At 42.6% G+C, this 13,063-nt stretch overlaps 1 protein-coding gene across 4 annotated transcripts in view; it reads right to left on the reverse strand.

Annotated features, from left to right (window-relative positions):
• PDS5A (PDS5 cohesin associated factor A) overlaps positions 1 to 12,843 on the reverse strand; it is a 64,034-nt gene extending 51,191 nt beyond the window's left edge. For 2 of the 4 annotated variants that reach the window (XM_042467677.1, XM_042467678.1), the window contains exons 1-2: positions 12,609 to 12,839; positions 11,595 to 11,795 (exon numbers count right to left, since the gene is read on the reverse strand). In XM_042467677.1, coding sequence (XP_042323611.1) covers positions 11,595 to 11,795; positions 12,609 to 12,635 — 228 coding nt within the window. In that variant the 5' untranslated portion in view covers positions 12,636 to 12,839. Of the gene's footprint in view, positions 1 to 11,594; positions 11,796 to 12,608 lie in introns of all 4 variants that reach the window. The other 2 variants (XM_042467676.1, XM_042467680.1) reach the window with 2 other exon arrangements.
• Between the last annotated feature and the right edge of the window lie 220 nt (positions 12,844 to 13,063).

Consider the following 13,063-nt stretch of genomic DNA (forward strand, 5'->3'; position numbering starts at 1 on the left):
AAGGAGAAGGGAGTGGTGGTGGGGAAGGGGCCTTTCTAGTAGGATAACACATATAAAATACATAGCAATACAGGAAATGATTCAATAAACAGACAACAAAAGAGCATCAAATAGCAAGTGACAATTATGCAACGCCTGGGAACGCTTCTCTGAACAAGATGGTCTTCAGCTCTGTTTTGAAGCTGGTTAAAGAAGTGATGGCTCTTGTTGGTGGGGGAAGAAGGTTCCAGGAGTGAGGGGCAGTGAGTGAAAAGGGGTGAATCCGAGATGGGGCAGAGGCAATCCTGGGCTGGGACAGCAGACCTTGACTACCAGAACGGAGGGCCCTGGTGGGAAGGTGAGGAGAAAGAAGGTCTGATAAGTAAGGAGGGGCCAGCCCACGGAGGGCTTTAAACGTTGAGAGGAGGAGCTTATACTGAATACGGAAAGGGAGGGGGAGCCAGTGAAGGGATGCCAACACAGGAGAGATGTGATCAGAGCGGTGGGCGGATGTGATAATACGTGCAGCTGAATGCTGGACAGAGATTAAAGTACGGAGGTGAGAAAGAGGAAGCCCAGCCAGGAGGACGTTACAGTAATCCAGTTGTGAGACCACTAGGGCATGAACCAGGATCTTGGTAGTAGAGGCGGAAAGATAAGGTCGGATTTTAGCAATATTGTACAAAAAGAATCTATAAGCCTTAGCTGTGGTCTGGATCTGAGGGATACACGACAGAGAAGAATCAAAGATAAAACCAAGACTGTGGGCTTGCTGGACTGGTTGAATAGAAATGTTGTCCACAGAGACAGAAAAGGAGTGTTGAAGGGTGGACTTAGGAGGAAAGACAAGAAGCTCTGTCTTGGACATGTTGAGCTTCAAACGCCGATGGCGCATCCACTGCGAGACAGCTGTGAGGCAAGACGAAACTTGCTGTTCAAGCCTTGGAGAAAGGTCGGGGGTGGAAAGATACAACTGGGTGTCATCAGCATACAGATGGTAGGAAAAACCAAAAGAGCTAATGAGTTTACCTAAGGACAGTGTGTAGAGAGAAAACAGAAGGGGACCCAGAACAGAGCCCGGGAAACTCCAATAGATAAGGGAACAGAGGATGAAGTCTGACCACCTGTGACCACTGCAAAAGATTTGCCAGACAAATAAGATCTAAACCAGTCGAGAACGGAGTCTGAGAACCCAAGGTCAGAAAGTATATCAACTAGAAGACAGTGATCAACGGTGTCAAAGGCTGCAGACAGATCAAGAAGGATGAGAACAGAGTAGAGGCCATTAGCCTTGGCCTGTAAAAGGTCATTCGAGATCTTAGTGAGAGCTGTCTCTGTAGAATGCCTTCGGCGGAAACCAGACTGAAAGGGATCGAGGATGGAGTTGGCTTCAAGAAACTTAAGATAGTGAGAATAAACAACCCGTTCCAAAACTTTAGAAAGAAAGGGAAGAAGAGAAATAGGACGATAGCTAGACAAAGAGGAGAGGTCAAGAAAAGGTTTTTTTCAGAATTGGGGAAATGAGAGCATGTTTGAAGTCCGACGGGAAGGAGCCTGTAGAGAGAGATTGAAGATATGGAGAAGCAAGGGCAGAAAAGAAGGAGCTGTAGAGGTTAGAAGACGAGTAGGAATTGGGTCAAGAGAGCAAGTTGCAGATTTGGAAGAGTTCAGAAGTATAGCGAGTTCATCCAAAGAAGCAGGGGGAAACACAGAAAATTTGTTAGGTGAGGGCGATAGAAGATTATGAGCAGAAGAAGAATCAGGATGGACTATCTCAGAGCGAATAGCAGTAATCTTTGAGATGAAATAATTAGCAAAGTCATTAGGAGAGAATGATGAAGAGACAGGAGGAGAGGGAGGTTTAAGCAAAGTGTTGAAGGTGGAGAACAGACGCTGCGGGCGCCTCTCATTGGCAGAGATCAATGATTTGTAATAATTTTGTTTTGCCATAGAGAGGGTGCATGAGAAGGATGAAAGAACAAATTTGAAGTGGATAAAGTCAGCCCACTGTTTGGACTTTCTCCAAAGACGTTCGGCCGCTCTAGAACACGACCGGAGAAACTTAATGAGGGGGAGCCAGGGCTGAGGCTTGGTCTTAGAGGAAGAAGTGCGTACAGAGACAGGGGCAAAGCAGTCAAGAGTCAAGGAAAGACCCCATATTCACGGGGGTCTTGTTCCCCTAACCCTAGCGAATATGGACAACTGTAATCTGTGAACTCAGTACTCTAAATGCCAATCCTTACGTATAAAGCACCACTTGAGAAAAGGGAGGAATCAGCAAACTCAAAATAATCTTGGTATCTGCAATAAATTCAGAAAAAGCAAAAGGGGCACTCCTATCAAAACAGAGTACTGAGCATGTTCCATGGACACAAAATACTGGCTACCTTTGGTACAAAGCCGAGGAGGAAAGAAAAGATTTGTGTATTCATGAACCAACTATAGCTGATTGGATAGACCATAGAGCAGTCATTCTCCATACTGCAACCTTTTACTACAGGCCGCATTTGCAATTAATAATCCAGCAAAACATAATACCGTTGCCATGTTTCAATGGCCATGTATTTCTCCATGTATAAAGGGTGCTTGGAAATCTATTTTTTATCACCTACATAAGCATGAGAACAATGGCTGAACCTTGCCACATCTTAATCCACAGGGTCTATTTTCTTAAATTATTTCAAATATTGAAGCTGGTCTAAAGGAAACTTGGTAAATAAGTTACAGAGAAGTTGGGTAAACAGCCATTGAGCAGAAGAGAACTCCTGGTTTGGTGAAATCTCTATGTACACTACATCTCCCTCTGTTTTAAATGTTTTTCAAGACAAGAAGATAATGAACTAATATTGATATCAAAGGCAAGTATAACAAAAAAAAACCACATACAATGGATAACTGGGGTAACCAATTTTTAAATGACAAAGTAAGCCTTAGTCCTAGAGATGTGAAAACCTAGAAATTTTGAAGCCATAGAGGGGAAGAGAGGCAGTGTCTGCTCCCTCCCCCGAAAATGGTGGAAATATAAAAATCAGTACCCTTGACACATTGAAAGGCACTTTGTTGCAACAATAACATATACTGTAATATATCATAACATCATGTTGAATATGCATGTCTTTCTCATCTATCTTCCAAATATTTTAGTATGTAATGCTCTTCACTGAATTCAAGGCTCCTTCATTCTGCTTAATATCTTACCATCCTTAAAATGATCATATTCTAACATTTGTACCACCCTCCCCCTGCTTCCATTCTGAACTCTCCTCCTTTTTCTAGTTTTAGATGTTGTATAGTCCTGACCTTCCCTATAAGTTATACCATAACTTGATATTATTGATCATTTTAATATTCCAATAATTCTTTCCTAGTTCCAATTGCAGAATTGGGAGCCATTCTTCTTCTAATTTGTCTTTAGGTTTATTATTAATAAGATACGTTAGTCTGTCCATTTCTCTTAATTCCTGTATTTTAAATGTCCATTCTTCTAGAGTCAAGGGTTCTTCATTTTTCCATTTTTAGCTATTATTGTTCTAGATGCTGTTATTAAATACAATAACACTCTCCAATAGGACTCTGCTGATTTCAAAGAAAGCAATGGACAAAGTCTGGGAAACTGAACAAGACCACCACAAAGGAACAGAAATACTGGGAACTTTGCACCTTTCCAACGCTGACAGGTTAAATTTTCAAGTACATTACCATGTATGGACAACTTCTAGTCCCCAGATTGCAGAATATCCCCAGACTGCAGAAGAACTAGATCTAATGCATGCTTGGCACCCACAAAGTTGGTGTACAATGTGCCAATAAATTTAAAAACTGAGATTAGAGGTCAAACTTTTTCTATACAACTTTATCAACAGCATGCTACTCCTTCAACTGCTCGCCTACTTGAGAGTACAAGAGACCATGTACACGTTCATTGTCTCTCAGTCTTGTTTTTTTCCCCCTGCAACAGGTGAACATGATTACACTTATAAATTTATACCAGTTTAGTGAGTCTCCCAGTAAGCAATACTCTATAATTTGTGTTTAAATACATGAATTGTACACATTAGTTTTCAAGCATTCTGCTGCTGAAGGCTTACAGTAAACTACAATTTAAAAAACTATAGTGAACTATGAAACTTTAATAAGCTATAGTCATTGCTATAGAAAACTCTGAATATTTCGAAGTCATAAACATTTACCATCCAAGCCACCATTAATTGGGCCACAGAGTTCTGAAATGAACCATTGCGCAACTGATCTGGGGCCAACAGAAACTGCTGTTAAATAAAGGATTGCATTAACTGGAAAATAAAATTAAGCTCCAAGATTTTGAAAAAGTCTAAGTACTTTTACAAGCTACTGGTCACCTACATTTACTACCACTATTCTCAGGAGTAGAGATGGAGATACGTCCTATCAATACTATAATAGCAGTTAGTCCCTAGGTATCATGCTGCAATGGTCCTCAACATTTTTATATCTTGGAACCCTTTTAACTACAGTCTGGAACAGGGGATGCTCCTTGTTTTTATTTCTTTGCCATATATATGTGCATATGTCTAAACATTGTAGGCATCCCAGATTCACCACCTCCAAGCCATGTTACCTCCTTTACAGTGCATAACTTTTTCTGCAACTGCATTCTTAATAGTAATGCTCCTGGTCTATGCCTTATAAACTATTCTTCAATCATGTCTCTCATACATATACAGTGGTCCCTCCACATTTGCTGGGGTTAGGGGTGAAGGACCAACATGAATGTTGAAAAAAACATTGTTCTTTTTATCTGAGAGAACACCTTTCTAGGAATCTCCAGGTCCTCCAGTGCAACTCTATGGTCAGTATCTGACAGAAGTTGATCATATAATCATGCTGGAGGACCTACAAATGCCCAGAGAAGTGTTTTTCTCTAGGAACATTTAGGTTCTCCAGCACAACTCTATGGTCAACTTCTGGTAGAGTTGCGCTGGAGGACCTAGAGATTTCTAGAGAGAACATATTAAACAAAACTGCAAATAACCAAATCCACAAAAGTCAAAGCCACAAATGTGCAGAGCCAACTGTACTTACAATTTCCACTTTACCTAATTCTCTACTTCCTCATCACTTCATTGTCATCTGATACTCTACTTCTCCTTGCTACTGTTGTGAGGCTTTGATTAACAAAGGCACAAACTTGTACTTGATGGCTTTTAGCATTATACTTCTTGCTGCCTTTTAAAACTACACATTCCGTGTCTCACATCTTATCTCTCCTGCTAGGAAAAAGTATTTTTTCTATACTGTACTTCCTTCAGAATCAACTGGCACAGAAGTAAGTGAAGGAGGACTAAACCTGGAATATGCAAAGTAACAATACAGAAGATTGTCTTTGATCATGTGCAGAAGACATGTCCCTCACTTTTGAATAATTTTGACAATAACCTGATTCAAGTGTAAGATAAATATTTCACTTTCAGAATGGTCTGAATACTACATGGGGGGGATATAAGTTTAACTACATTAATTTCAAACTTCTGCTCATCACACAATGGATGTTCTTTCGTCCTATGGAATAATAGAGAAAAGCAATACTGCACTCTTCTCTCAATGCACTAAAAGACTAATTCCATGAATTAATGATTTCTACTTAGATTTCACTGTGTTCCCACTGAACTGTTGCTACTAAGATCTAAAGCATCCTCAGTGTAAGGCAAAGAAGGTAAAGAAGGAGGGAGAGGGTGGGAAAATGAAATGAAGCAACAAAGGCAGCCATAGAGTGCTAGTTTTATCTGCGGTGAAAAACTATTTGCTTTCATTCCAGAGAAGGATCATCCACATGACAGAATCTCAAAGTAAGAGAATGCAGGAAAGGGCTTGAGTTGCAAGACATTTGGCAGGTGTCCTGGAGCCTCAGGGTGCATCTTTACTGTAGAAATAATGCAGTTTGACACCTCTTTAACTACCATGGCTCCATCCTACAGAAACCTGCGATTTTTAGCTTTCAGAGGCACCAATACTCTTCAGCAGAGAAGGCTAAAAATCTTGTAAAACTACATCTTCCAAGATTCCATAGGATGGAGCTGTAGCACATAAAGTGGTATTAAATTGTATTATTTCTAAATTGTATTATTTCTACAATGTAGATGCATTCTTAGTCACCTTATGCTCAGCCAGCCCATCTATACTTCCCAAGATGCATAAAGTAAGATTGGAGTACTTTCCCCTTTCACTCTGCAAGCTAAATGCTCTGCCTGCCCCTTAACCCCCTTCTTCACTCATCCCTACTTCTCATGCAGGCAATGATAAAAGGAGGCCAAACTGAAGAGACTGAAAAACAATTTCTACTACTTTACTTCTGTTACTTAAGAAGTAAAGAAAAGAGTGGTGACCCCATATTCTGTTGGCTCTCCCAAGCAATGGGAAAGGAACACTGCAGGAGACCAAAAAACACTTTGGATACTTATCTCTACAGAGGACAAATTGTATCCCTAAACTCTATGGGAGCATTCTCTCTTCCTTCATGCTATCTTCTTCCCCAAAGACAAAAGAAGATTTTAAAAAGGCAGCAGATCTTGAGGTTAGAGGAGAAGCAGGAAGAAATTAATGTGGAGGGGGCAATATCACTAGGTAGACACAATACACTGCATGAACAAAGTCAACTTAGCTCTTGTTCCCATTCCCTACTGAAAGATGCTGATAGTAGGAACTGCTGAGACTACAGGGTATCTGACTCTCTGGATTCCATCTCATGCCATCAGAACCAAAACTTACTTGCAAGGCAAAGCTGACTTCCTGAGCAAGATATGACAGTGCCCTTTAACTAAGACCACTCTCTTGGTAACATTGTAGACGCTCATAAGTATGTTGCAGCTTGTTATATTAGGAGATACACTAACATTCCCTACAAAATTAACTATAACCCATTGCAAATAATTATCCCTCATAATATTACTGCCTATCTGGCCAACAGGCTTTGCCATGTTATCTTCACCTGGGCTGAATTAAATACCTATGAAACTATTTCCCCAACTGTTCATCTCTAAAGAACTAAGGGGCATGATGTATGTGCCACATGCTTATAATAACAGCAATGACACCTTCCTCTCCCCCCCTCCACCTTTTACTCTACTTAAAAAAAATTATCCCTGCAGCAGCAGTAGCTTTTTTACTTTCTTACAGCAACACTGCCTTTTAATCGAAACAGCCCCTCTAAAGAAAATGACACAAGTCACAGGTATCTACATAGTTCCACAGCAAGCCATTCATGACAGACTTAGAGCAATGCTTCCTCATCTCCTATTCCTAAAGGCCTTTCCTCTGAAGCATAATGAAAGCATTATATGATCCAAGGAGAACCATGAGAAATTCCACCTGAATTCCAACTATCACCTTAACATCTCAGCCTGGGTATATCACATTCATTTTAGATATACTGTATAACAAAATAACGGACAAGTAAAAATCACCCTGTAAAAAAAACTCTATGACCCCTACAGTCTGCAACTATTCATCAGCAACAGCCACATGACATAAACATAGTGAACAGATACAAACTTGGGACCAACCTTTGCAACCATCCCAGATTTCAACATTGTCTAACAACATAAGACCTAATAAAATCTATGAGGAGCACTACTGAACTGCTCATCTTCTAATATGACAAATTATATCCCTAGCCAACAAGCCCCTTTGGGATTTTAAGAAGAGAAACAGATCAGGTCATGCAGCAGGGGAGAATAATCCATGTCCCTCTGGATGTCATTGCACTGACACTCCTATCCTAACCAGCATAACCGACAGATAAAGATGGCCTACTTGTTTGTAGTCCAACAAGTTGTCCTCCTTTGCTCTGCTAGAAATGACCGAATTCAGAGACCAGTACATAATTTCAGTCCTTCAGGCTACTTCATTGCTGCCCTGAACACTACCATTTCCCAACAAAAACACTATAAAGGAATTATAAACGTTAGGTTTTACCAATTCTGCCTTCAACCAAGATATTTTGGGGCTCCCAAGTGAGGGCAATTAACTTGGTAAATCACAGCTGTCCACGCTAGTTTTAATACAGAATTTGAACTTTTCAGTCTCCTCTTGCGCACAAAGGAGAGGCAATGGTAGAGATGTGAGCTGCAGGCTCTCCATTGCTCTTTTGCATTGCAAACCATGGTTTATTATTTGAACCTGGACATATAAGGATCAAGTCTCAAACTCTTACTGAGTACGGGAAATAGAGCCAGAGGTCCGGGGGGTAGAAAGAAAAGAAAAAGGCCTAGAACTGCTAACAGTATGAGAAAGCTGATTTGCCTGTGGATTGTTTGAATGGAAATAAAACACACAAGAATACCGCAAACTATTAGTAAGATGGAAGAGGATCAAGCTGGCAGTACGATACAAGAGGAAATTTCAGAGTCACTTCCTAGAGACATACAAATATAGCAATGCTATCAAATTAAACTAACAAAAAATTAACAGTTCAACAGCAGATAATATGATAGCCATTCCCTGCATTATAAACATAAACCCAGCTACAGGTCTCTGTGCCCTGGCTTTGCATACTCAACTGAACGTTTATTCACAGAACAGTGAAGAACGGCAAATACATTTTCTTTGTTGAAATACATTTATTCAGACTCACTCAAACACAAACTGATATATAAATAGTATAAGTACCACAGGTAATGTCCTGTGTAAGTACAGGTTGAGTTTCCCTTATCCAAACTGCTTGGGGCCAAAAGGTGTTTTAGATTTTGGAATACCTGCATTTGGATATACACCCATAATGAGATTTCTTTGGAGATGGGACCCAAGCCTAAACATAAAATTCATTTATGTTTCATATACACTTTGCCTGAAGATAATTTTATACAGTATTTTTTAATAATTTTGTACATGGAACAAAGTTTGTTTACGCTGAACAGTCAGAAAGCAAAAGTGTCACTTTCTCAGCCATCCATAAAAAAGGTTTTGTTTTTGGAGTATTTCGAATTTTGGAATTCCAACTAAGGGAGACTCGACTTGTTGTAGAAAGGCCTCAGTATATCTTAGGACAGTTTGTTTGGTAACATGATGTTAAAACATCTCAAAGTATAGAGTCAAAAAGAGTTGCAAAGAGTGTGGCACATCCTGTACGATGGTATGGAAAGTGATAGTTTGAAATATCTTGGGGGTTTTCTCACACAAAAGCAACAACAGAAGAGTTCTGTTCATACTGATCTACACGGCCGCACCTAAGACACTCCTGGGCTGCTGTCAAATCCCTAATCAGACTACTGGCCACAAACAGACTATTTGCAAGAACTAGATCTTTTCTCTCTCAATCCATTTTTAATGTTCCCAGTGGAACAAAAATGCTCTCTCTTCCTTCCTGAACATTTGCGCAAGATACAGAGTCCAAAAGGTGCACCTCAAATGTTCAGGATAATAGCCAAACAATATCTCTTTCTCAAGGCACCAATTGGCTTAAAGGAGTCTGTCCAGCTGTCTTGGTAACCAATCCTACTCGTTTTTCCTTATTTGAGCTTTGGGGACCACTTGAATGTTCCTTAGTTACCACAGCAACCAGAAAACTGCTGCCTTACTGGCATTTGGTGGCAGACCATCCAAGCTTCTCAATGCAGTGCAGACTTGGAATACATTACTTTGCTCTCTTCTCCTACCCTAAAACCACAGAATAATGCAATGTTCCTGCAACTTCCACCATTCCTTATCACTGGCCATGCTGGATGATGGGAGACAGGCCAACAATATTGGAAGGGCCAACCTCTGCTCTAGAAGGAGGTGTCTGCCACCCCAAAGTTTGCTAGAAGGACTTTTTATATGTGGAGCCCTGAATACTGTTTCAAAGCTCATACATTTAGCAATTACACCATTAGATGCAAGGATATCCATATAAAGTATTTCTCAACTTCTGTGCTACCATCATCTGATAAAATTACTACTTTATATTAACAAATAATTTTACATGACGGTTTGCCAACAAAAACATGAACCGTGCTATTTCCCTCAAAATACTAGCACTATCAGAATGTGTAACGTATATTAAGTAATCTTAATACAGTACATATACACAGCTTCACCTGTCATGTACACTCTATGGATAATTTCTACTGAGCTCAAAAATCATAATGCAAGGTACCTCAAACACTTTGGACCAGCTCTCCAAACACATCTCGGCATTAAAGAAACACTACAGTATGAACTGTCACTGTAAAATAAAAACCCTTCACATCCTCAGGATAAAAAGTAATACCAAATCTCTCCTTCACAAACATTGTAAAACCTTTATAAAACCTTCCCCTTGCTCTAAACTAATCATCATCATCATCATAGGATGAAAACCAGAAAGAGGCAATAAATTCAGGGGGCCTTTGATACCCACTGGGGTATATGTTACAGGCCACCATGGCCTGTTTACAAGACCTAGACTTTTCCCCCTTCTCAATCCATTTTTAATTTTCCTAGTGGAACAAAAATCCTCTCTCCTCCTTCCTGAATGTTTTCCCAAGATGCAATCAAAAAGGTGCACTGCAAATGCTCAGGATAATGTTCCAGGGCCAAAATACATGGATGCTCAAGTCCCATCAAAGGTAGTGACAGAGTGAAATGATATTTTTGGGGAATATTTTCAAGCCATGGATGGTTGAATCCATGGATACAAAGAGAGGGCCAACTGTTGATAGATTACAGTGGTCCCACCACATTCGCTGGGGTTAGGGGCAAAGGGCAACTGTGAATGTGGAAAAACCTCAAATAACTAAACACTATTCTTTTTACTGAAGAGAACACCTCCCTAGGAATCTCTAGAGTGCAACTCTATGGTCAGTATCTGCCAGAAGTTGATCACAGAATCATGCTGGAGGAGCTACAAATGTCTAAAGAAATGTTTTCTCTGGGAACCTCCGAGGTTCTCCAGCACAACTCTATGGTCAACTTCTGGCAGAGTGGCACTGGAGGGCCTATAGCAGTGGTCCCCAAACTGTGCCCTTTAAGAGATTTTGGACTCCAGCTCCCAGAAGCCTCAGCCACATTGGCCAATAGTCTGGGATTCTGGGAGCTGAAGTCCAAAATCCCTTAAAGAGCACAGTTTGGGGGAACCACTGACTTAGAGATTCCCCACACTGTGCCCACGACAAACTACCATTCACAGAATCCCAGAGCCTTGTGCTGCGGTGGTTAAAGCAGCATCAAATCAGGTTATTTCTCCAGTGCAGATGCCCCAGCCCCAGAGAGGATATATTAATCAAAACTGCAAATAACCTGACTTAGGGAGCTGGGGATATTTAGCCTGGAGAAAAGAAGGTTAAGAGGTGATATGATAGCCCTGTTTAAATACTTGAAGGGATGTCATATTGAGGAGGGAGCAAGCTTGTTTTCTGCTGCTCCAGAGACTTAGGACCTGGAGCAATGTATGCAAGCTGCAGGAAAAGAGATTCCAGCTCCACATTAGGAGGAACTTCCTGACAGCAAGGGCTGTTTGTATACAGCTCAGAGTGTAGTGGCGTCTCCTTCCTTGGAGGCCTTTAAACAGAGGCTGGATGGCCACCTGGCAATGGGGATGCTTTGATTGAGAGTTCCTGCATGGCAGAATGGGGTTGGACCAGACAACCCTTCTGACCCTATGATTTTATGACCAATCTTTTTACCTTCAAGCGCTTGACCACTTCATCGTTGCTGATCTTGTCCGTGATCTCTTTGACTCCGGGAGGGTAGAAGATGACTTTGCCGTCGGCAGGAGGCTTTGGTTGGGCGGATGGGAAGTCCATCCTGGGGCTGCTGGGGCTGGGGCTGGCAGTGGAGGCGGCTATGATAAAGTTTTCTTCTTCTCCACAGTCCTCTACCGGCCTCTATGGGTCAAAAAACAAAAGTTCAGCATGAGAGAGAGAGAGAGAGAAAAGAGAAAGAGGGAGAGAAAGAGGAGAGGGTCCCACAATTATTAATCCAAAGGGGCTGCATCCACATTGGAGAAATAACCTGGTTTGGCACCACTTGAAGTGTGTCTGGCTCTTTGCTATGGAATTCTGGGAGTTGGAGTTTGTTGTGGAGCGGAGACTTAGGAGTCTCTGGAGCTCCGCTCTGGGCCCCACAACAAACTCCAATTCCCAGAATTCCATAGCAAAGAGCCAGACAAAGAGTTAAAGCGCTACCAAAGCGGGTTATCTCTCCAACGTGGATGCACCAATGGCTCCCAAAACAGGCCTCTATTCCCTTCCCTGCCTCTGTTCCTCCTTTCACAACGAAAATACCAAGATCCCCTTTCTCCCCCCCAAATATAATCCCCTCCAATGATCCCCTTCGAGGCGGGAAACGGAGACACCGAAGGGAGGGAAAAGGAGGAGCCCTTGGCGCTGCTTCCGAGGCCCCTTCTATCTACAGTACTGCGAAAGGAGGCGAGGCCTAAGAGACTGTTAGGCCTCAAAAACTCTCTCTCTGTCGGTGGAAGCCAGGCGGAGGGAGAGGGGCTCCTCCGCGGGAACGGAGGAGGAGGCCACGCCCGAAAGCAGGGCCCTGGATCCGTAAATGAGAACCAAGAAGCCTCCGCTCCCACTTTTTTCTGACTCGGGACCTCCGTTGAGTTGCTTCCCGAGGCGCCATGAGGGAGGACCCCAAGCCCAGGATGGGCCTCTCTCTCTCTGCCTCTCCTTTCCGTGTTGGTTTACCTCCTGCAGCTCCGGGAGGTGCAGCATTGAGCGGCCTCCGGGGGTGGCTTTGGCGGGGGAAAAGGAGAAGGAGCGGGGGAGGAACAGGAGCCCAAGGCCCTCTCGTTGGCGGCTTCTCCTCCGTCTCTTCCTCCTCCGTCGCCGTCCTTCTTGGGTTCCTTCCCCTCAGTCCCCGGCTCTCTCGCTCTCTCTCTCAAGGCTCGGCGCCTCGTTGGGTTCCCTCGCCGCCGGGAAACAGTGCCGCTCCCCGGCAGGACGAGGAAAGGCAGGCCCCCAGGAGGAGGAGGAGGTGGAAGACAGGGAAGGCCCCCCTCCAAGGCCCAGGAGCTGAGGCGTTCCAAGGGTCTGTTTACACGGGGAAAGTAAACACGTTTCGATACCGCTTTAACCAGGCCATGGAGCCCCCTGGGGTTCTCTCTCTCTCTGACCTGAGTCCATGGAGGTGTGCATTTCCA

The sequence above is a fragment of the Sceloporus undulatus genome, chromosome 5 (genome assembly GCF_019175285.1).
Source record: "Sceloporus undulatus isolate JIND9_A2432 ecotype Alabama chromosome 5, SceUnd_v1.1, whole genome shotgun sequence".
NCBI lineage: Eukaryota > Metazoa > Chordata > Lepidosauria > Squamata > Phrynosomatidae > Sceloporus > Sceloporus undulatus.